At 43.9% G+C, this 26,207-nt stretch overlaps 1 protein-coding gene across 1 annotated transcript in view; it reads left to right on the top strand.

Moving 5' to 3' along the window:
- The window catches only part of LOC124788305 (protein THEM6), a 106,356-nt gene that overhangs the window by 33,651 nt on the left and 46,498 nt on the right, over positions 1-26,207 (top strand). The window contains exon 2 of the mRNA XM_047255536.1: positions 2,449-2,663. Coding sequence (XP_047111492.1) covers positions 2,449-2,663 — 215 coding nt within the window. The remainder of the gene's footprint in view (positions 1-2,448; positions 2,664-26,207) is intronic.

The raw sequence follows: 26,207 nt of genomic DNA, 5'->3' as shown, positions 1-26,207 counted from the left end.
TTTCAAATACACCGATGGAAGAAAAAATCGCAACACCAAGGAGGAGTGCTGCGACAGAAACGAAAGTTAGTAGGCATGGTTCTACATCTGAAAGATGATGTTCGCGCCAGTCACTGTGAGGATTCAAACGCCACATCACTGAATTTGAAGAAGTTCGGGTAATAGGGCTACCAGAAGCTGGATGTTACTTATGCGATATTGCAGAAAGACTTGGCAGGTATGTAGCCACTGTATGTGACTGCTGGCAGCGGTGGTCACGGGAATGTACGGTCGCAACAAGACAGTGCTCCGGATGGCCACGTGTCACTACCGAAAGGGAAGACCTTCGTGCTTTGCTTATTGCTCTGGAGCATCGTACTGCATCTGCAACAGCAATTTGAGCAGCAGTTGGCAACGTGTGACACAAAAAACTGTTACAAATCGTTTAATTCAAAGACAGCTCCAAAGCAGACACCCTGTAGCGTGTATTCCACTGACCCCAAACCAGTGCCATTTGCGACTTCAGTGGTCTCAAGGACAAGGTAGAGATCTTGTGTTTCCTGATGAAAGCTGGTTCTTCCTCGGTGCCAGTGATGGCTGTTTGTTGGTTAGCAGGAGGCCAGTTGAGGGCTTGCAACCAACTTGCCTGTGTGCTAGGCACATTAATCCTATACATGAAGTTATGATCTGGGCCCTGGGATGCGATTTCGTACGAGGAGTTCGTATGAGGGCAGGAACACTATCGTGGTTTGTCTCAGCATATCATCAGTAGGGAAGCCGAGCGAAACCTACTGTACTTCGACGTGAACCAGGCTGCAATTAAAGTCACTGATATACGTTTCGGGAGAAAGTTTTCACACGAAATGAAAGGTTGGAAATTTTGTCCTTAATTAATATACTCTGAAACTTAGGTGAACAAGTATCACTGCCAAGCCCGTGCTAGTCTTAACGCAGTCACTCACTATCCCTTTCACTCACGTTAGCAAGTTTATGGTGTTGCATTTCCCGAAAACGTAAAAGCTACAAAATACGTATTGTTTTTGGTTGAGAATGCTCGCCAAATATTAAGTCTGTCGGTACCTAGTGCAGTCACAGTTTTTAGCCACCGACCTGCTCAATACGCCACGCGGAATTTATGTCTTTTCTCGTCACAAAATTCACTTAAAAATTCCGAAATTTCTACACACACATCGGAATAATTATGCCGTCACTTTACAACACTTTTGATGTATGAAACACTTCTAGATCCGACAACTTATCATTTCCATCGGAACTACTATTACACACGTCCGAACTGTTTCATGGCTAGGCTCTGACTCCTCCCTAGAATACTCAAGTCTTCTCTACCTTCAGAGGAAGGCGCGCGAAGAATATTGCTTTACCATTGGTCAGTTACTCAACAGCCAATAGCAAAACAACACTCTCCCGCGTCAGTCCGCGCTTTTCATCAATAACCAATCGCAAAATAGTAAACCTAACGACTGCACTTTTTACCGACGTAATTATCTAATATGCTGAAGTTTTGTTTTTGCATAAAGTTATTTACTATTGTTACTTACACCTGAATTAACTTTCCCTTTACCATAAACTTACTTTACAAATCTATTCTAAAAAAATTCCTTTTGTCCACATCCATACTTCTTCGAAATGTTCCCACACTAAATCCCACTACATAACTCGTTAAACAATTATCTTCATATTAACCTTAAACCACGCTCACGCATCATTCATACTACTAAAACACATTTATAACATTTTACATACACAAAAAGACATAATAACACTTTATGAAAATACTAGAACAGTTTATGAAAAACATTCTATTACTTTAGTGCACTCTAGTGGGCGGAATCGAAACTAAATCAGTCCCCTATCCAATATTGTCCTCTATCGACTGATACATAAACTACGTGCGCGTCCAGTCTCGCGTCACCATCTGTCACCATCCAGCTCTGAGACACATCTCCCACTTAACCGCCTCTAAGGCAGGATCGGTATACGGCGCTACGCCTCACACTCCAGGGGAGGTTTTCCAACAGGATTACGCTCGCCCATATACCACTGTTGTAACCCAACATGCTCTACAGAGTGCCCTTGCCTTGTCCTGCTCGATCGTCAGATCTGTCTCCAATCGAGCATATGTGGGACATCATCTGACAAAAAGTAGAGCGTCATCCACAACACTAGCGTTAACCGTCTCTCTAGTGGCTGACAAAGTACGACAGGCATGGAACTCTATCCCACAAATGTATTCTCGAAATTTCATTACTTTACGTTAATTATTTGTTGGTGTTGGCGTTTTTTTCCGTCAGGGTATGATCAGGACTAATTATTGGCTATCCTGTTATTCCTAATTCCTCTTACCCCTTTTAGTAAATTCTTACGGTAAGAAGAATCTAAGACATTGGATAGATTTACAAATATGCCTGCGTTGTCCAGTAAGCAACGCTAATGACACGCTGCCCACAGGCATAGTGACGACCCAGGACGTGGACATCTTCCTGCGGTTCATGAACAATGCGCGCTACGTGCGCGAGCTGGACTTCGCGCGCTTCCACTTCTACGACCGCACGGGGCTCTACTCGGAGATCGTGCGGCGCAAGGGCCACGCGCTGCAGGGCGCCACCACGGTGCGCTACCGCCGCATCATGCCGCTGCTCACCGTCTACCGCATCGACACCAAGGTCAGTCATTTACCACCGTCCTATCCAACAAGCTAACACACTAAAATACCTTAGACTAACCTACGACCGACAACTAACGTGGAAACCTCAGCTACTAACCATTCAACAGAAAGCCCACAGCATACTAAAACTACTAACTGGCCAAACATTGGGACTATACTCTTTCACTATCCTTTTTACATACAAATCCCTGATCCATCCCATCCTTTGCTATGCAAATGTTACATGGGTATCCACCTCACCCAAATTTTATAAGTCCCTTCAGATCCTCGAACGCCATGCTTTCCGCGTCCGCCTACCTTCCCCCACAAGGATCCTTTACCAATTCATCTACTTTCCACCTCTGCTCACTCACATTGCCCTGAGTAACCTACACCATCTACAAACTCAACTCCAACAATCATATTGTTCCCCCCTCTCCTCTCCTCTCCCCTCCTCGCCAATCGTAGTGTGCTGCCGCGTCTCCACGCACACATCCCACCAACCCTCCATCTGCACACCTTTCACGTGCTATTCCAAAGAAATTTCAACCCACTCCTGAACCACGAGCTCCGCCCCGACATAAACCCATCCTTCCAACTCTGAAGCCACCCCACCCACTTCACCCCACTCTCTCGAATTCGATCCAAGTGTGCTGACGACTGCGCCATCTCGTTCGGTGGAGGCGTTGTGTGCACAGTGATGCGGCGGCTAAGAAAGCAGACGAAATTCGGGTATTATGAAACACCACTTACTTTTGTAATTATTTCTTCAAATCAAACTCATTATTTGCTCTCCAAAATACTTTACCATAAACATCAAACATGTATTGGAATTTCTCTTAATAAAATTATAACAGCCTACCACCGATTTTTTTAATAGTTGTTCTTCGAGGGTAATATCGAATAATCGGAAAATATGACAAAGCCCTGTAAAAATGGATTTGGGGAAAAACATATTTTATGTACAAAAAATACAATTTTGGGATTACTCTTAATTTAAATACTTTAAAGTATCACTTATCGGCACAGAAAAAAATTTTATTCGATAGCAAATCTGTTGAGTTTATCAACTTAACGTTCTGAAACTATTATTTGTCTATGCCAAAGAGGTGATTCGTTTTACATTCACCTATTTGCATGTCAAAAATCTAATCTTCGTTCTCAGCACCTGTGCGCTCACGGTGGGTTTTTTTGAATACCAAGTATTCCGTATTGTCTGACATGCCATCTTTCACATAACAACAAAAGCAACTGTATCCACTGCCAAAAATCGAGCGATATGTAACGTTCTACTCCTCTTTTGCTTAATAAACTGCATAGTTTTAATCGATTGTTCCATCTTCTTGAAAACTTAACTGCCGGCCGGTGTGACCGAGCGGTTCTAGGCGCTTCAGTTTGGAACCGCGCGACCGCTACGGTCGCAGGTTCGAATCCTGCCTCGGGCACGCGTGTGTGTGATGTCCTTAGGTTAGTTAGGTTTAAGTAGTTCTAAGTTCTAGAGGATTGATGACCTCAGATGTTAAGTCCCATAGAGCTCAAAGCCATATTGTCAAACTAAGAAAACAATATTTCTGCGCCACAGTTCACACGATATTTGGGGACGAACTGGCTCGTTACTGGCCATCACGGGAATATTTTGAAGTAGATCATTCGTCTCCTGTTTGGCAATATCAATCGACGGATGAGAAATCACGATATTCCATATTGCACAACTATTCCATAATACCTGCAGTTCATCCATGTAAGCGGAGCACAGACGAATGTGGAATTATTCCAGCGATGAAATAGGCGTTAAATGTGGAAATACAGTGGTATAAGCGACTTTGATAAAGGGTAGATTGTTATGGCCCGGCACCTGGTAACGATTATCTCGGAACGTCGAAACTGAGCGGCTATTCACTGGCTGCTGTCGTGAGCATCTACGGAAAGTAGTTGAAGGACGGTGAAGCCACGAACTGGCAAGGTGCTGGATGTCTACACGCATCACAGAGAACGTGGAAGTCGGCTGATCGGCCGCTCTCTAATGCAGGATAGGCGGTGATCGGCGACGGATCTGACAACAGAGTAAAGTGCTGGTGCAGGCACAAGTGTTCCGGAGCACACGGTTCAGGGCGCGTTGTTGAACGTGGTGCAACGTGGCTTGTTTTTTAAAACTGCAAGGTAAGCCTAGCAATTGTCACAATAATATCAGGATGACAGTCACTGACAACGTTGATATAATAAGTCCTTGGCATATCTGACACAGAGGTCGTAATCACGAAGTGCCCAGTCATTGTTGTGATATTAATTGAAACAAAATACTACAGAAAGGAATACATCCCACATGTAGGCAGAGTTGAAAGCACCCCACTGCCATTAAATACAAGTCTTCAGAGTGAAGCTTGAAGTAACCAAATTCCATAAAACGGCTTTAATGTCCCTAAACATTGTCTTGCAGTTGCAGCTTGACATCACCATAGTGTTGCAGTTGGGAGCTGAAATGACTGAAGAATCAGTCATTGGTGGAACCAACCACCCTTGCCAGCAGCTAAGTGCAGATCAGCCGAAAATTTTTCTGGGTCTGCAGTGCATTAGCTCAGGCTTTGCGGCAGGCCGGCGAACTCGATATTGATTTTCAGTGTGGAAGTCTGGCAGTTGAGGCTCCCAAATGTCGAGTGATTTCTGATCATACGTTAATTAAAAGAAAACTTCACATTGCCGCATTTTGTGTTTTTTTTTTCTAAACTCAGATTGGCTGGGCTCCAGATGTTCCGAGTGCTGACTGATAAAAATGCTCCTTAGAAAACACCAGTGCTCTTCCTCTAGCTGGTTAAACAATAACGTTCGTCCTTCATCCTCCACAGAAAAAAAGTCGCTTCACTCTCTCTCTTTATCTCGCTCTGAGATCAGTGAGGCGGTTTTCGTCGTTACTGTCCCGTTTCACTTTATAACCTGTAATTTATTTACGTTAGCCAATGCTGCTTGTTCTTAAATTGAGTCATCATTTGTATTTTCAGAGTCAATACATTCAACGGTGTCTCAAGTTTTCAAAGCCGGAAACTGCGGGACCCCAATGCATCTCTGAGATCCTTTTCTCTGGCATCCAGTGCTTCCTGGAGAAACAGCTTTCTACATTTGTGCAAAACAGTGCCTTCTGCTAAAAAGCCAGTCTTTCACTTCACTCCCAGGTTGTAAAATGTTTTTGCCAGGAGTTTACACGAATGCCGGACGTTTGCCACGCCGGACATTTGCCACGCCGGGCATTTGCCACACTTGCCCCTTCGCCAGGTAGCTTGAGTAGCGATCCCTCATGCAAGGGACGCCCTTCCCCGCACTACCTCTGTCCGCTTTCAAACCGCCGTCTCCACATCTTACTCGATACAACCAGTACGTAAGGTGTGGTGTCACCGCCAGACACCACACTTGCTAGGTGGTAGCCTTTAAATCGGCCGCGGTCCGTTAGTATACGTCGGACCCGCGTGTCGCCACTGTCAGTGATTGCAGACCGAGCGCCACCGCACGGCAGGTCTAGAGAGACTTACTAGCACTCGCCCAGTTGTAAAGCCGACTTTGCTAGGAAAGGTTCACTGACAATTACGCTCTCATTTGCCGAGACGATAGTTAGCATAGCCTTCAGCTACGTCATTTGCTACGACCTAGCAAGGCGCCATTACCAGTTAATATTGAGCTTATAAAACATGTACCGTCAAGAGCGATGTACACCACTTATGGATTAAAGTTAAGTATTACATCAACTACGTACTTTATTTGCTACTAAAAATTCCCTTAACTGTTCCAGACCTCACGCCAGTCTGCGTGAGCTTAAAAGCGTGCATTTCGGCCTCCTCTAGCAACACGGTGTTGGCTCTTCTGCCAACACTTCATAAGGGACCTTCTTCTTCGATATCTTGGCCAAATACAGAGCTTCTTTTCCGAAATTGAAATATTTATAACTTTTGGGAAACGAAAGCAATACCGACGATTATGTCAGTATGTAATTAGTTCTGCCAAGTATAAATATAGATTCCTCTTTCTGTACGGTAGCTTCCTTTAACGCTTACTGATTGCGATAGAAACAGTCCATCGGCATGGGAGCAACAAGAAAGGAACGATGAAACGAGAATACGAATGTACGCTAATCATTTCTTTTTGATCACTGCATTTGTGCCTACTTTAATTACTACAATTGTATACCCAAAAGACAATAGGGAAAGAATAAATGGGTTTGTGAATGTCTGAAAAGAAGAACGACATACTCCATATTAATTTACTCTCTAAAAACATTATTTAATAAAGTGTAGTGGGACAATGTTCAATACGTAACTGAAAATACGTTCACTAAATAGAGATAAGAGCATCTATGACTGACATGTCGTCTAAAGCCGACTTACAATTTTAAAATGTTAGAAATAAGGAAATGAAGTAATACAGAATGCTACGCTTGTAACGTACGTTGTTGTTCTACAATGTTTAGCTCTGGTATTTACAGGGTCACAGAGAAAGCATCTTAGGTTCTGGAGGGAAAAGCCGTAATTGTAATCATCTGAACTACAACAGAAACAAGCAGGACAACTTAAGGAAAAATAATGTAAGCACATAATCGACTTTGAAGCAGATAGTTCCTGTGACTTAGTATGGGCAGAGGCTATATTCGACAACCGGAATAAATTAATAACTGGCTCCTTTTTCCGACCCCCTGTCTCAGATGAAACTGTTGCTGAACAGTTCAAAGAAAAGAAAACTTGAGTCTCATCACAAATAGGTACCCTACTCATACATTTCTGGTTGGCAGTTAATTCAATCTACCTTCCGCATGTTGACAAAAATACATTTTCATACCCTATTGTAAATAGAAAACAACTTCCGTAATTGTTCTAAATGCTTTTTTAAAATTATTTTTAACAAGTTGACGAGGCCATTCAAATTGTAAAATAGTCAAAAAATTGAGAGAACCTTCCGTTATCAGAAGCTTCTGCATGAATCTAATTCCATCCACTGCTTACGTCCTCCGGTTTTACAACTGCCAGCACTGCACACATGCTGACGTGAAGTTCTAGAGGACTGATGACCACAGATGTTAAGTCCCATAGTGCTCAGAGCCATTTGAACCAATCTTAAGGCATTTGTCCGGAGTGTAGCTACGTATAGAACTGAAACATGGACGATAAACAGTTTAGACAAGAAGAGAAAAGAGGCTTTTGAAATATGCTACAGAAGAATGCTGAAGATTAGATGGGTAGATCGCATAACTAATGAGGAGATACTGAATATAACTGGAGAGAAAAGAAATTTGTGGCACAATTTGGTTAATGAAGCGATCTATTGTTAGGACACATTCTGGGACATCAAGGGGTCACTAATTTTGTTATTGGAGGAAAGGATGTGTGTTTGTGTGTGGCGGGGGCGGGGGGGGGGGAGAGGGGGGAGGGAACTGTTGTACTGAGAGATAAATACAGTGAGCAGATTCTGAGATTTGTAGTTTAGAGACGAAGAGGCATGCACAGATTAGAGTAGTATGGAGAGCTGCATCGAACCTGACTTCTGGCCGAAGAGCACAACAACGAGACACTGAATGACTCAAATTCTGTTTTTTTTTTTTAACTTTTACGAACTACCATACCTTGTAATTTGGAACAAAGAATCATCGTATTCATTGGTGCATTTGATATGCACGTCTTATTTCGCAAAACACCCATTTTTGGACTCAACATATGTTTTTTTCACCCATTCCTCTTATGTAGTTTTCTGGGCTGCTTCACGATGACTCTCCTGCACCGCCATATGATTTCAGTTCACGCTATATTGAAAACCATGCCTAGAGAAATTTTCCGGTAGCTTGTGGAAACAGCAGCTCACGGCGTAACTCAGTTTCATCCGGCTTGCAACTTGCTTTGGCGGCGCTGTATTTGAGTGTGAAAAAGCTGCTTTGGAACAGTTGGAGAGGTGCAGCCGACTGAAGTAGTCAAGGAAACTAAGTGTTGCCTAGCGCTGCATGCAGTGAATAACGAAATGGTGCTCCAACTTGCTGGAATTGCGTAATTAGTGAGTCTATCAAAAGTACAAGAACGAAGGAGTTAATGAACAGGGACGTTCGTCCCACTAACATAGAGGCTTGAAATCCGGCATTAAGTGCATTGATATGTAGTTGAACTTACGGCTGCCTAGAGTCGAAAACGTTGAGGCAACTGACGGAGTGTCGGTAGGGCCGGCTCTACGACATTCTTCCCCACACGTTATCATTTGCCGCCCCCTCCAAGCAGATGTTGGTTGCCTTTCTCATTCAGTATGTTTTATTCGCGTGTACTAAACATATTTTTCCTATTTATGCTATGCTTCTTGAGTGATATTCATTTTTATGGCCTTTTCGTGTGCCCATGTGATCCTCTGTATGCGCAAGTTGCATGTGCCACATTTTAAGGATTTTATTACTTCCGCTTCTTTGATTACAAACCTATCTGCTGATTGTAATAATAAAGAATTACGCTAGTAAAACTCAAATTTTCAAGTAAAATTCGTATTCTTTTATAATCAAGATACCAAGTAAATAAAAGTAAATAAAATAAACTATTATTCGATCCAGCAGTGGTTCAACTCTTGAAGAGACCATTGAAGCAACAGGCAGAGCATCGCCTATGTTCACAATATTTCTGTTTGGTGAAATAACATACCTGCAAGATTTTCCGAAGCTGGTAGAAGCCGACATACAGTAACAAAAACTTTCAAATCCTTTGCTTGTTTCTCGCTATCCTTCCTCTTGTGTTTTTCCTCGTTATGAAAACGGCAAAAATACAAAGTAACTTCATAAAAGTGCTGGAAAAGCAGATGCAGAACACCATATTTGTATGGAGCAAGAGAACTTTAGATCAACTGAACACTCTGAGCTGGAATCAAATGTTGCCGCAACGTTATTTGGATGTCATTGACGGCTATGGAGAGGAGGAGGGAAGAGCCATACCTGGATAAAGTCGAGATGGCGTTAGAAAATCCCTGACAGCTTGCAGCGTTGTTGCTAGTTTTCAGCTTCAAAGCGCAAAGAGCTGCAGATGAAAACAATAGCCGTGTATAGAGCTGCGACAACACTGTGGCGTTGCCATAGAGGCAATTATAAAATCGCGTTACGTTATTGGTTGAAGCAGGCACGCGGAACTGCCGCGCCCAGCCCACTGCAACTGTCAGGGAGGGATCAACTTGCGCTGTCACAGGCTGAGCGATTCTGCGTCCGTGAACAGTGCATCCGTCAGCAATGAGCACTAGCGAAGCGCTCGGTATTTTGCTGTGTATTTATTAGTGAAAGTGGCATGAGGCTTATAATAGCCAGTCACATGCATTGCACTCACGCCATAGATACACTGGCATGGTTCAAAAATGACTCTGAGCACTATGGGACTTAACATCTAAGGTCATCAGTCCCCTAGAACTTAGAACTACTTAAACCTAGCTAAGCTAAGGACATCACACACATCCGTGCCCGAGGTAGGATTCGAACCTTCGACCGTAGCGGTCGCGCGGTTCCAGACTGAAGCGCCTAGAACAGTTCGGCCACACCGGCGGGCACTGACGTGGAAAACTTATGTACGATAGTAATTTTCGCGTGATGGTCACTGCCGAGTAACATAGCTCGATGAAACTTGGGTCATACACAAGAAGAACTACTCCAGAGCAGTACAGAAGGCAACTGAGAGAAATAAGCAATGAGACGAACGAAAATGACACTTACAGGGTGCGGCGCTTAAATCCGCACAAATTTCAATTTGAATTTCCCGCCGTATAGTACTTCCGCCGGAGGTGGCGACTGGCGTTCTTCAAAGCCATAGGCATCTAGTAAACAGCCAGAACTTCAAAATCGCCGAGATATCACAGACAAGTGCGGAGCGCAACCGAAGAGCTGCGATTACCAAAAGTCGTCGCGTTGGGCGTTCGCCCACTGAAATAATTCCAGTCTTTTGGTACCCGAGATCAACGGTTTACGATATTGTGGCCAAGTATAATGCTTGGCAGAACTGTGGGGAAGGTTCTGCTAACCCGGCGAGGAAACCTCATTCGAGGAAATGCTTGTCACGAACTGCGGCAGTCATCAAAAAAGGCTCATGCGCTGATTTCGGAGGATCCGGGGCAATCGCTGAAGAAAATGGCGTCAGTATTGAATGTCAACGGGCGAACAATGCGTCGGATGGCAGAGGAGGACCACATATGAGCCATTTAGTCCAAAACTGGCTCTCGGATAGCGTTGACATGTTCTGGTCAGAGAAGTTCTGGTCCCCGAATAACCCGGATTTGAACCCCTTCGACTACTACGTTTGGAGCGTAGTCGAAAGAGTTAATAAGACGAGGCACCCTAATGTCGCATCTCTAAGCACCGCTATCGAAGCGACATTCACGAATATGGACAATGCTGTTTTAAAAAGTGCGTGCGATCGCTTCAGGAGAAGATTGGAGGCGGTCATTGCGACTGAATTTTGAATTTAGCCTCACCAGTTTGTGTAGTATTTTTTCTGCTTTGTCTGTCGTTAGCCTTATGTGTTCGTGGAAATTCAATTTTTCATCTATGTGTAGCCCAAGATAGGGCGTAATGCGTGCTCGTTTGATGTTTGCGTCCTCAATTTTAACCGAAGGATTCCTTTGGAGTGATCATTTCAGTAAAGTGTATGTTGTTTTGTTGGTGCTATGCCTACATTCACACCTTTAGATCCACATTCACTCAAATATCAAGCATTCTGCTAACAACTAGCTGAACCTCAAGTTCTAGCTGTCGCTGTGCTCTGGCACAGTTGAAGAAGATCAGATCTGAAAAGTCACGAAGACATCCTGTGGACAATGACTGCTGTTGCTACTGCTTTCGTAGCTCAGGCAAGAATGTCTGCTTCTCCTTATCTGTAAAAATAATAAAACCTACGGATAGCGAAAACAACCACACACAGAATTATAGTAACAGTTAGAGGTGGGCAGAGTAAATACTTATTGGTAATCTTCTTCTTCTCATCTGATTGCTGCTGCAGGTGGCGCTTCATACTGGGTAAAGTACGAACAGCAAAAAGCAGCGCTCTTGCAGTCGAGTTATAAAAGTTAAAATTGCTGGAGGGATGGGGGCCTAGCTTCCACTCAATTGGCTGCTTGCATGATGGCATCGATAAACGCTCCCACGATGAGTGGGTGGGGGCAGATGGATGGTTTATGGAGAGGGGTGGCCTTCACAGGGAGGGACATGATGATGTCATTGATTCCAGTAGCGTTGATGCTGATGTCATCAACTTCAGGAATGCTGATATCAGCTATTTTCCCAAAATTCTCACTGCCTTCTTACTAGCAGCAAGGAGTATGGAATGGAGATGAAAATAGGAAAGACAAAAGTCATGAGAATAAGCGAGAAGGTAGCCCCAGTTAACATATTCCTTAATGGAAGAAAGATAGAACAAGTAAAATCCTTTCTGTACCTGGGAAGTTTAAAGACATGGAGTGGAAGTTGCATAGAAGATACAAGGAGTAGAATGTCTATGGGGAACGGAGCATTTGGAAAGTTGGAGCAGCTGCTAACATATAGTAAAAATTCAATGGAGCGAAGGAAAAGATGAAATAAATGCTACGTGTGGATGGTAATGTTATACAGGAGCGAAACACAGAGAGTTTAAAAGAAAGAAGAAAGATATTTGGAATTTTTTTTAATGTGATTTTGGAGAAGAATGCTTAAGGTGAAGTGGTTTGCCAGACTTAAGATGGAAGAAGTAATGAACAAAATAAGGGAAGAAGAAAAAATCTTGGCTGGGACGTACACTGTGCAGGCATTTTCTGTAACAAAGAGCTGTAAAGGGAAAAGTGGAAGGAATGAGAGGTAGGATGTGAATTGGAATGATGGATGAAATTAGACGAGGATGAAGGAAGATGGTCAGAACAGGACGCAATGGGGAGCCTTGTGTTGAAACCTGTCATAAGACATGTACATTAAAGAAGAAGAAAATATGCCGAAAGTACTGGTTGTAGTCAGGCCACAGGTATAATGTTAATCTTGAAAGATACCACTACTTATACGTAAAGGGATTTTCATTTTCATTTGTATTCATTTTAAAAAATGTTTCATTTGTCCGGATTCAAGCACCTCACCCTCTATATTCAAAGACAATAATTACACTGAAGTCTCCGCGGTTTATGGTGATCCCCTGGACTTTAAAAAACGCAGGACATGATTTTTAACATGATGTGATAATGAGTGATCACCATGGGCAGCAACAGCATGTTCTGCAACGTGCTTCCATGTTACCCACAATGCTTGTAAGGATTTTTCTGTTTTTTATTATTTTTTTATTTTACACGTCTAGTTCCGTAGAACTTAATTGAGGAGCCAATCTCCATGTTCATGGAGCTTGTCAGTACATGAAATTACAACAGAAAAGTAATAATGGATAAAATGAAATGTTTATGAATCCTAAAAAGACGACAAGCTATAAGTATTTATAAATGCAGGCAACAATGCAACACAGGAATTAGCTTAATTCTTCAAGGAACTTCCCGACAGAACAGAAGGAGTGACTATGAGGGAACTTTCTCATTTAGATTTGAAAGCGCGTGGAGTGCTCTTGAAAATTCTTGAAAATGGATGCAGCAGAATACTGCGCGCCTTTCTGCACGAGTCAAGCAGGTGCGATCCAAATGCAGATTGGATCTCTGCCTACTATTAACTGAGTGAAAGCTGATAATTCTTGGGAATAAATTGATATTGTTAACAAGAAAGCCAACGACCTTGCTGTAGTGGCAACACCGGTCCCCGTCAGATCACCAACGTTAAGCGATATCGGGCTGTGCTAGCACTTGGATGGGTGACCATCCAGTCTGCCGAGCGCTGTTGGCAAGCGGAGTGCACCCAGTCCTTGTGAGGCAAGCTGAGGAGTTACTTGATTGAGAAGGAGCGGCTCCGGTCTCGTAAAGTGACATACGGCCGGGAGAGCGGTGTGCTGACCACATGCCCCTCCATATTCGTATCCAGTGACGCCTATGGGCTGAGGATGACCCGGCGGCCGGTCGGTCCCTCCCAAGGTCTGTTCTGATGGAGTTTTTAGTTAATAAGAAACGGCATTAAGGAATATGCCAACATCAGAATACTCAGACTCATAAACAGGGTCAACAAGCGGTTCGCGAATTTGCACCACTTATTGCCCGAACTGCCTGTTTCTGAGCCAAAAATACCCCTCGAGAATGGTAAGAGTTACCCAAAAATACAGTAACATACGTCATAAGCGAATGAAAATAAACAAAGTAGACTACTTTTCGTTTCGAACTTTCTTCAGATACTTTTCTAATAGTAAAAATGGCAGCATTAAGTCTTTGAACGAGATCCTGTACATGGGCTTTCTACGATAGTTTATTATCTATCTGAACTCCTAGAATTAACACTACATGAAGTGTGAAGAAGTTTGCTTGGCGTCAAATACTTAATTGTTTTTTTAGATACAGCACTTGTCATGTAAGTGTGTGTCTTTTACCTCATACATTTCCCAGCAGTCATCAAATGCAAAAGTCGACAGTCAGTCATTATATTAAGGGGACTAGTGCGTGAATACCAGGGGAAACCTTGAAAAAATTATCAGTTTTTCTAAATAGTGTAACTCAAAAAATAAGATTTGCAAGCCCATATAATGCTTACCATCTTTTAATACATATTTTGGGAATATTTTTATGTACGAACCACAGCTTTAGCTCTCACACTTTTTTAAAATTGAGTTTTTTTGTTGCAAGTGAAATAAACCATGCTAATTATATATGTACATCATAGGTAAACATTACTCAAAATACAAACAAAGTAGAAGGTTTCTTAACATTGTTATCTTTAAAGCAGACTATTGGAAAGGTGGTGTTGTCATAAACTGTAATACAAAAAATTTTTAACTATGATTATCAAAAATTTTGCAAACAAATTCATGGTTTTTCTTCAAAAAAGTCACAGGAGTAGTCTACTTTTCAGTTAAGGATGTTTTAAGACAGCATACAAAATTTTAGCTCTGTATCTTAAATAGTTTTTAGCCAAAATGTACCAGAACATGAAATACACTCCTGGAAATGGAAAAAAGAACACATTGACACCGGTGTGTCAGACCCACCATACTTGCTCCGGACACTGCGAGAGGGCTGTACAAGCAATGATCACACGCACGGCACAGCGGACACACCAGGAACCGCGGTGTTGGCCGTCGAATGGCGCTAGCTGCGCAGCATTTGTGCACCGCCGCCGTCAGTGTCAGCCAGTTTGCCATGGCATACGGAGCTCCATCGCAGTCTTTAACACTGGTAGCATGCCGCGACAGCGTGGACGTGAACCGTATGTGCAGTTGACGGACTTTGAGCGAGGGCGTATAGTGGGCATGCGGGAGGCCGGGTGGACGTACCGCCGAATTGCTCAACACGTGGGGCGTGAGGTCTCCACAGTACATCGATGTTGTCGCCAGTGGTCGGCGGAAGGTGCACGTGCCCGTCGACCTGGGACCGGACCGCAGCGACGCACGGATGCACGCCAAGACCGTAGGATCCTACGCAGTGCCGTAGGGGACCGCACCGCCACTTCCCAGCAAATTAGGGACACTGTTGCTCCTGGGGTATCGGCGAGGACCATTCGCAACCGTCTCCATGAAGCTGGGCTACGGTCCCGCACACCGTTAGGCCGTCTTCCGCTCACGCCCCAACATTGTGCAGCCCGCCTCCAGTGGTGTCGCGACAGGCGTGAATGGAGGGACGAATGGAGACGTGTCGTCTTCAGCGATGAGAGTCGCTTCTGCCTTGGTGCCAATGATGGTCGTATGCGTGTTTGGCGCCGTGCAGGTGAGCGCCACAATCAGGACTGCATACGACCGAGGCACACAGGGCCAACACCTGGCATCATGGTGTGGGGAGCGATCTCCTACACTGCCCGTACACCACTGGTGATCGTCGAGGGGACACTGAATAGTGCACGGTACATCCAAACCGTCATCGAACCCATCGTTCTACCATTCCTAGACCGGCAAGGGAACTTGCTGTTCCAACAGGACAATGCACGTCCGCATGTATCCCGTGCCACCCAACGTGCTCTACAAGGTGTAAGTCAACTACCCTGGCCAGCAAGATCTCCGGATCTGTCCCCCATTGAGCATGTTTGGGACTGGATGAAGCGTCGTCTCACGCGGTCTGCACGTCCAGCACGAACGCTGGTCCAACTGAGGCGCCAGGTGGAAATGGCATGGCAAGCCGTTCCACAGGACTACATCCAGCATCTCTACGATCGTCTCCATGGGAGAATAGTAGCCTGCATTGCTGCGAAATGTGGATATACACTGTACTAGTGCCGACATTGTGCATGCTCTGTTGCCTGTGTCTATGTGCCTGTGGTTCTGTCAGTGTGATCATGTGATGTATCTGACACCAGGAATGTGTCAATAAAGTTTCCCCTTCCTGGGACAATGAATTCACGGTGTTCTTATTACAATTTCCAGGAGTGTAATTTAACTTTCGGAAAATTCAAGTTAAAATTAAAACTTGCTTTTTCTATTAAACTTGCATGGCACTAATGCATCTCAGGTCCATATTCACCTTGTTTCCTGTGTTGTTCTTCCTCCCTTTTCTTTTTCACACTTCTTCTTCTTATTCTTGGTTGTTTGGTGGCTTCCAACACTGATTTTTCTACTTCGAAGTGTCTCTTTCTGTCAATGGCTGTTAGAGCTCTATGCATATTTAGTCCACCAGGCGCTCCCATCAGTTCCATAACATTAAGCTTTGACACTGCACAGAACAGCATTTGGAACACCTATTTTCAAAGTATTTAGTCTTATAGAACAGTTTTTGGTATCTGTTCCCATACACATTTGCTGTAACTTTCATTTGGATTTTGAGTCCTACCATGTAAACATTTTTCTAATAATCTTGTGTCACTAAGATCCCTATATATACGTTTTATAACTTCCATTGCAGCAAATGGCTAAGAATGTTTATGGTTGTAGGTCTCACCTTGAGTAACAGCCCTCTGGTAGCCACCCCATGAATCACTGCCAGGTGAGCGGAGTGCATGACATGGGTTGTCATCTGGGAGGACTGATGAAAGAAGGTAGCCCATACTGCCTTTTTATTCCCTCAACATCATTTTTATTTTGTCTTATGGCTTGTCCATAATAATACTGCAACATGTCTATTTCTTCCTCTGTAAGCTGACCACGTTCGCTAATGCACTTACCGTCAGCTAATGTCTTTCTCTTCAAATCACTCTTCAAGTTTCTCAGTTTTGTACCTAAACTTTTAGCCAAATACTGCAACATGTCTATTTCTTTGTCTGTAAGCTGACCACGTTCACTAATGTACTTACTGTCAGCTAATGTCTTTCTCTTCAAATCCCTCTTCAATTTTCTCAGTTTTGTACCTAACCTTTTCTGGACATGTCAATACATACATGTTTTTCAATTTTTGTGTCACATAAGGTTTGGATTGACAAACATTTTGGTACCGTTTCGAGTCTCCATCTCCTAGGTAGAATGTATACACCACACCATATTTCTCCACTGTCCTGTGAAATATCTTCACAACACCTTCAGATTCCATACCTCCAATATAACCACTAAATTAATCAAACATTTATGATTTTCAGTTCCACTATTACAGCCATGACCATACATTCCAAGTCAATGCATTTGCCTTTGTCCAAGGAGGCAGCTATCATTACACCGTTTAGTTAACTATGGCCTCTTCATTGCCGGGATGCATCCAGGGCTGCAGATACATGTATTGCTGTCATTCATGTCTACTCTTTCCTGAACAGCATATTTCGTACTATCATTTGCTACTTCTTCTAAAGTCTGTAGAATAATTTCATTGTATCTGTCAAACCTTGTATGGGATGTAAGTTCAAAGGACCACAGAAAATTTGAATTTGTACACTTCTGTACCCTTTGGCTGTACACCTCATAGCATAAGCAAGTTCAATATTTTTGTTATACACTCCTTGTTTAGTTACGCCACAAGTATAACCACATTCGCTTAAATCACAAAAATTGCAAACAATTTTGATTTTGATGGGCAACTTCTTGTAGCACATATCTCTCAACTACCTTCACACCACTATTGCCATATTATTTACATTGCAAATATTTACTTATTAGCTCAGATAGAGCAGAGTGTTCAACAATAACACAACCTGAATTAATAGTTGGCGTTCTATATTATCAGCATTAATACTGTCAATCCTATTGTCCAAAATATTTCAGTTTTAGCTTCGAAGACTTGGAGTAGCTGAAGCTGATTCAAGTGTTGTATCACGTTGTATTTCAGTATTAGCAGAGTTAATCCGTTTGGTGAACAGATTTCCATAACATTTACGTTGTTTGACACTTCGTTGCAAACAAAATATTCGCGCCAAAACAACACCAATGAATGACTAAACTCTCTGTATAAACAGAAGATAAGCAAATGTAAACTTTCGCAGGTTAGTCAACTTAAGGGACTAAAAAGTCATAAAACGAAACAAATGAGAGCAAAACATTATTTTTAACAGAGCTGACTGTGTGCCATGGGGATGTCTTGCTGTGTGCAGCCACTTTTAAATTCCTCTAATTTTGGTACTTTCTGTGGTCCATTTTCCTGGAAATAAACTTTTACTCGTTCAGAAAACTACAGAGAATTTTTTAAAGACAAAAATTAAAAAATCGATTTTTTGACAGTTATTCACGCACAAGTCCCCTTAAGCATACATCCTGGCCAGAGCCGCACCATAAACTTGAAAATAGTCGCTTGACATAAACTAGTCGTCTGAAAAAATAGATTACAATAGCTTTTAATGGTGTCACGATGCCAGTCTTTAAATACTTTGAAGTTGTGTAGCGATGTCTACAGAAAACAGTTATTCTTTACTTGTTCCAAACTGCAATTCATGTTTATTTCTGGTGATGATTCCCAAGTTCGACGTTGGATCTGTCTACATCAGAGCCGGCCACGGCGTGCCAAACGGCTCGCGTGCTTGGTATGTGAGCCGTTTGGCCTGTCTGCTTTTCTCGACCCTTCTCGTAAGTATTCGGTACTGCGTGACATTTCGTTTAGTATTGCGGTGCGGTATTTTTTGGTCGGCACAACCATCTTCAATTCGGCAGAATCGTGATGTCAGCGCTGTTTACGCCTCGCTATTTGTTCTTTGTATGAAGGGCATTCATAGGTCCACTGGCTGTTTGCACAAAAGGAGGCACTCGAGCGATCTATCGTCATGGGCTTTTAAAACTGAAGGGGAATGACAGAAGAGAGAGGCGAGAATTCTTAACATATATACACTACTGGCCATTAAAATTGCTTCACCAAGAAGAAATGCAGATGATAAACGGGTATTCATTGGACAAATATATTATACTAGAACTGATATCTGATTACATTTTCACGCATTTTGGGTGCATAGAGCCTGAGAAATCAGTACCCAGAACAACCACCTCTGGCGGCCGTAATAACGGTCTTGATACGCCTGGGCATTGAGTCAAACAGAGCTTGGATGACGTGTACAGGTACGCCCATGCAGCTTCAACACGATACCACAGTTCATCAAGAGTAGTGACTGGCGTATTGTGACGAGCCAGTTGCTCGGCCACCATTGACCAGACGTTTTCAATTGTTGAGAGATCTGGAGAATGTGCTGTCCAGGGCAGCAGTCGAACATTTTCTGTATCCAGAAGGGGCCGTACAGGACCTGCAACATGCGGCCGTGCATTATCCTACTGAAATGTAGTGTTTCACAGGGATCGAATGAAGGGTAGAGCCACGGGTCGTAACACATCAGAATTGTAACGTCCACTGTTCAGTGTGCCGTCAATGCGAACAAGAGGTGACCGAGACGTATAACCAATGGCACTCCAAACCATCACGCCGGGTGATACGCCAGTATGGCGATGACGAATACACGCTTCCAATGTGCGTTCACCACGATGTCGCCAAACACGGATGCGACCATCATGATGCTGTAAACAGAACCTGCATTCATCCGAAAAATTGACGTTTTGCCATTCGTGCACCCAGGTTCGTCGTTGAGTACACCATCGCAGGCGCTCCTGTCTGTGATGCAGCGTCAAGTGTAACCGCCGCCATGGTCTCCGAGCTGATAGTCCATGCTGCTGCAGACGTCGTTAGCAGAATATGGAATCGATGGGTTCAGGAGGGTAATACGAAACGCCGTGCTGGATCCCAACGGCCTCGTATCACTAGCAGTCGAGATGACAAGCATGTAACAGAGAGATCTGGAGAATGTGCTGTCCAGGGCAGCAGTCGAACATTTTCTGTATCCAGAAGGGGCCGTACAGGACCTGCAACATGCGGCCGTGCATTATCCTACTGAAATGTAGTGTTTCACAGGGATCGAATGAAGGGTAGAGCCACGGGTCGTAACACATCAGAATTGTAACGTCCACTGTTCAGTGTGCCGTCAATGCGAACAAGAGGTGACCGAGACGTATAACCAATGGCACTCCAAACCATCACGCCGGGTGATACGCCAGTATGGCGATGACGAATACACGCTTCCAATGTGCGTTCACCACGATGTCGCCAAACACGGATGCGACCATCATGATGCTGTAAACAGAACCTGCATTCATCCGAAAAATTGACGTTTTGCCATTCGTGCACCCAGGTTCGTCGTTGAGTACACCATCGCAGGCGCTCCTGTCTGTGATGCAGCGTCAAGTGTAACCGCCGCCATGGTCTCCGAGCTGATAGTCCATGCTGCTGCAGACGTCGTCGAACTGTTCGTGCAGATGGTTATTGTCTTGCAAACGTCCCCATCTGTTGACTCAGGGATCGAGACGTGGCTGCACGATCTGTTACATGCTTGTCATCTCGACTGCTAGTGATACGAGGCCGTTGGGATCCAGCACGGCGTTTCGTATTACCCTCCTGAACCCATCGATTCCATATTCTGCTAACAGTCATTGGATCTCGACCAACGCGAGCAGCAATGTCGCGATACGATAAACCGCAATCGCGATAGGCTACAATCCGACCTTTATCAAAGTCGGAAACGTGATGGTACGCATTTCTCCTCCATACACGTGTTATCACAACAACGTTTCACCAGGCAACGCCGGTCAACTGCTGTTTGTGTATGAGAAATCGGTTGGAAACTTTCCTCATGTCAGCATGTTGTAGGTGTCGCCACAGGCGCCAACCTTGTGTGAATGCTCTGAAAAGCTAGTCATTTGCATATCACAGCATCTTCTTCCTGTCGGCTAAATGTCGCGTCTGTAGCACGTCATCTTCGTGGTGTAGCAATTTTAATGGCGAGTAGTGTATTATACAGTCGCATATTCAATGAATTCTGCAAATTTTCTCTGAAGATACATTACAATACCGTGCAGAAAGACTTTAGAGATTTAGTTAAGAATGAAGGAGCGAAACGTTACAATGATGGCGAAATGGGATTCATTTTTTCGTATATCTAGAAGCAGTTTGTATTAAACTTAAAGGCATGAAACACGTGAAGGAACTGATGTTACGAATAGCAAAATGTCTGAAGTCGCACGCATTGTTTCACTGTCAGTTGCAACAGTTTTCGATGGAAGTGAACGGAAGAGTATGGTGACAATATTGCTTAAGTCGAGGGGCACGCCTGGAACGATTTTTCGAATTAAAACCGCTATTGTTGAATCTATGAAGGAAAAACGGCTTTACGAACGAAAATTAAAACATCCGGAATGGACTGCAGACCTCGCATTTCAAGTGGCCGTGACTGCACACTGCACGCAGTAATAAACTGCAAAGCGAGAAACAACTAATTTCTGATATGTTGGGGATGCGTTAAAAAGAAAATCTCGTTATGGAAGGGTCAAATTATGACAAAAAACTCGGTTCATTTCCCTCATTTTACTGGCATGAAGGGAAACGCGAGTTTGAAGAATTCATTGTCGCTCTGAAAGAATTGCAAAGACAGTTTACTAAACGTTTTGAGGACACTGCCAATCTTACATCTGTTTCTTATTTCAGCTGAAAGCGCCTCTGTAGTGAATGTGCAGATTGATCTGTAATGTAATTTCCGTCTCACAGACAAATCCTTCTACCTTGAAATTGTCCAGGACGTCTACATTGTTTTCCTCAGGTAGCGTCTCCACGTCTCCATAATTTGGTTACAAAAGTGCTACACTATTTTAATCAACATAAGTGTGTGAAAGATATTTTTTCGGTTATGAAGTCACGATTACACTGTAACCTGAGAGCGAAAATCTGTGGAATTGACTGCGTCTGTCCACAGGTCGACATTTTGTACCAGATAAAAGTTATATTTTGTCTTTTGCACGCCAAAAATAATGAAATAATACTGAAAATGTGTTTTGTTTGTGGTCTATGTTGTAGAGAAATGTGAAACATAAAACCAAGTCGTATGCAGTGCGACTGCATTGCCACTTAAACGTGGCGCGTTTACGGTTTCCCCGTCCTTCACGTTCAGACAACATGCCGTCGCGGTTGGGGATGTTTGCAGCTGGGCTGAGCGCTTTGTGACCATTCTGTCAGGGCATGGTTCGCGAGCTGAATTCTTGGTTGCCCCCGGTCTACAGCATTAAATGAGTAGATTACTTTTTGACGAAGTGAGTCGCAATTGCATGTTATCACATGGCAATAAGAGTGAATAATAGTGAATGATGAAGTGGATATTTTTATTTAAGCCAGAAGCACGACGATGTTTCCCAGCAGAGACCAGCATTTTCCAAGACGACAATGTCCCATTTACAAATCACAACGGGGTGGAGATCCCAGGCGGACTCGGCAGAGACACATACCTGGCGCCATGTGCCCACCGGCGGGTACAAGCTCCACTGTGTTTAATACAACATATTTTTGGACTGTGTGTGTTCGTAATACTGTCACAGTTACATACAGCTTGTTGAAACATGCATCGACGTGGCCTGTTAACATGTACTTGGGTCGGCGTGGTTTAGCTGTGGTCGCAGTTCAAGCTCCTTACAGTGCCTCTCGCTGTAGATTTCTTGCAGTCCACTGCAATCACCATCACCAATACAATAATTGCCATTGTCCCTGTTATCGCTATTAGTTATGTCCACAAACGCATCTTCTTCGTCAGACAACTTTGATAATGCTGGATCAACGACATCAAAATCTGATTCTTCCAACATCCCCAGTAATTCTTCAACAGTGTAACAAGTCGCTTTTCGACATTGACGCTGTCGTGCCGACCCACTGGATCCAACTGAGCTAAAACCATGTACGTCCGTATTATCATAACTCAAATCTGACTGCTCGTACAAAAATATAAATTAACAGTTAACTTTATAATGAATGTTGTGCGACTCTGAAATTCCGTAAGAATTAATAATAAAACCTCTGTTCAGGATAAAGTTTCAAATTAAAAAGAAAATCAAAACGTTGACCATGATTGTGTACTTGATTTCCTGTACGCTGGCGTCAGCAAAATCAAGTATTCCAAATTAATGCACAGTACCGCACTATACAAGGTATTAAGCACAATCGAGTGTGTGTCGGCTGGCGGCCTAGAAGGCAGTCAACGTGTTAAGCACTGTTTAACACCTGTGTCCAAGTATTGGGCAAAGAATACATTCAGAATATTCTAAGTCATTATCGCTAACGGTACCATGTTCCTGACAGCATCACGAATGCTTCAAATGCCTAATAATAGAGCATAATGAATTTGATGAAGACACAAGAAAGCTCATTTATGAAGGCCAAATTGTGAAAGAAATACACGAGAATTTACGAGATCAAGGGATACACCGAACTCTGGATCGTTTAAAGAAGTACGGCACGTGGAAAGGAATGAAGAGATATGTCGAGGAGTGCATCAGAATGTGTGACAAATGCCAACAAGATACACTCGTGGGGAAAAAAATCACAACACCACGAAGGAGTTATGCGACATAAACAAAAGTTGGTAGACGTGTTCTACAACTTAAAGATGACGTTTATTAAAATTTGGCGCCAGTCGCATAAGAGTGGCACTATTACCGCCACTATGGGGATGGAAATCTGGTTTTGTTTTTAATGCACACTATAAAGGTTGTGTTTGTTAATTACTTTTGAGATTGGACATGATGAGTTGATGTTAGTCAAGAATGCCTTGAAGGCGGTAAGTACGTCATTATCAGCACCTCAATGAGTTAGAATAGGGCCGTGTAATAAGGCTACGAGAAGCTGGATGTTCCTTTTGCAATATTGTAGAAAGGCTTGGCAGGAACGTAGCCACTGTACATGGTTGCTGACAGTAGTGGTCACGAGAGTGTACGATCACCAAAAGACGGCTCGCACAGCCACGTGGCACTACCGAGCAGCTGTTGGCACCACAGTGACACACCAAACTGTTACAAATCGCTTACTTCAAGGACAGCTGCGAGCCAGACGCCTTCTAGCGTGCATTCTGCTGACCCCAAACCACCCCCACAGCGATTTGCCACCTCAGTAGTGGTTCTCCCTCGGTGCCGTCGATGATGGCCGTTTCGTGGTTAGAAGGGGCCAGCTGAGGGCCTGCAAACAACCTGTCTGTGTGAGAGACACACTGCACCTACACGTGAAGTTATGATATGGGGTGCGATTCCGTATGAAGGCAGGGGCACTGTGATGGTTACCCCACGCATCCTGACTGCAAATTTGTACGTCAGTCTGGTGATTCGACCTTTTGTACTGCCATTCATGAAGAGCACTGCAGGAGGGTTTTCCCAACAGGACGATACTCCCCCATTTACCGCTGTTTTATCCCAACATGTTCTACAGAGTGCCGACATGTTGCCTTGGCGTGTTCAATCACCAGATGTGTCTCCCATCGTGCACCTATGGGACATCATGGGACGACAACTTAAGCGTCAGCCATCAAACAGCATTAACCGTCCCTATACTGACCGACCAAGTGGATGGTTCAAATGGCTCTGAGCACTATGGGACTTAACATCTGAGGTCATCAGCCCCCTAGAACTTAGAACTACTTAAACCTAACTAACCTAAGGACATCACACACATCCATGCCCGAGCAGGATTCGAACCTGCGACCGTAGCGGTCGCGCGGTTCCAGACTGAAGCGCCTAGAACCGCTCGGCCACTCCGGCCGGCCGACCTAGTGGAACAGGCATGGAACTCCAGCCCACAAACTGTCATGTGGCACCTGCACAACACAATACATGCACGTTTGCATGCTTGCTTTCAACATTCTAGTGGTTACACCGGTCAGTAATGTACCAACATTTCACTTTTCAATGGCTTATCTCGCACTTAAATTAATCTGCGGTCTTGCAACGTTGATGACTCAAATATGTTACCTACACAAATGTGTTTCCGAAATCTCATTACTCTACATTAACTTTTTTTTGCTGTTGCGATATTTTTCCGTTCGTTTAAATTTACCCAGAACAAGACAAAAATGCCATTAGTGATCACGGACACTACAGAAACCTTTTTTTGACAAATGTTGTATGTACATTGTTAGACGCAACATCAAAAGGCACCAGATAAAACTCAACATTTTATGACGGTTTGAGTACATTTATAGCAGCAGTCCCTCTAGAGAGGCAAGATGCTGACACCATTGCAAAAAATTCACAGGAGGAATGGTGTTACGGTATGTTATTCCAGAGTGGTACCTCAGCTGCAAAATCAAGGTTACATGTTCCATTGCCTTGTTACTCATTTCCGTTGAGGTGTCCTCATTTCTCTGATAGCCGAATGTACACCACTGGCCATTAACATTGCTACACCACGAAGATGACGCGCTGCAGACGCGAAATTTAACCGACAGGAAGAAGATGCTGTGATATGCAAATGATTAGCTTTTCAGAGTATTCACACAAGGCTGGCGCCGGTGGCGACACCTACAACGTGCTGACATGAGGAAAGTTTCCAACCGATTTTCATACACAAACAGCAGTTGACCGGCGTTGCCTTGTGAAACGTTGTTGTGATGCCTCGTGTAAGGAGGAGAAATGCGTACCATCACGTTTCCGACCTTGATAAAGGTCGGATTGTAGCCTATTGCGATTGCGGTTTATCGTATCGCGACATTGCTGCTCGCGTTGGTCGAGATCCAATGACTGTTAGCAGAATATGGAATCGTAAGGTAATGCGGAATGCCGTGCTAGATCTCAGCGGCCTCGTATCACTAGCAGTCGAGATGACAGGCATCTTATCCGCATGGCTGTAACGGATCGTGCAGCCACGTCTCGATCCCTGAGTCAACAGATGGGGACGTTTGCAAGACAAAAACCATCTGCACGAACAGTTCGACGACGTTTGCAGCAGCATGGACTATCAGCTCGGAGACCATGGCTGCGGTTACCCTTGACGCTGCATCACAGAGGCGAACGCCTGCGATGGTGTACTCAACGACGAACCTGGGTGCACGAATGGCAAAACGTCATTTTTTCGGATGAATCCAGGTTCTGTTTACAGCATCATGATGGTCGCATCCGTGTTTGGCGGCATCGTGGTGAACGCACATTGGAAGCGTGTATTCGTCATCGTCATACTGGCGTATCACCCAGCGTGATGGTATGGGGTGCCATTGGTTATACGTCTCGGTCTCCTCTTGTTCGCATTGACGGCACTTTGGACAGTGAACGTTACATTTCAGATGTGTTACGACCGGTGGCTCCACCCTTCA

Source organism: Schistocerca piceifrons, chromosome 3 (assembly GCF_021461385.2).
Source record: "Schistocerca piceifrons isolate TAMUIC-IGC-003096 chromosome 3, iqSchPice1.1, whole genome shotgun sequence".
Lineage (NCBI taxonomy): Eukaryota > Metazoa > Arthropoda > Insecta > Orthoptera > Acrididae > Schistocerca > Schistocerca piceifrons.
Note: the sequence above shows the minus strand (reverse complement) of the source record. Positions and strands in the feature narration are given on the sequence as shown.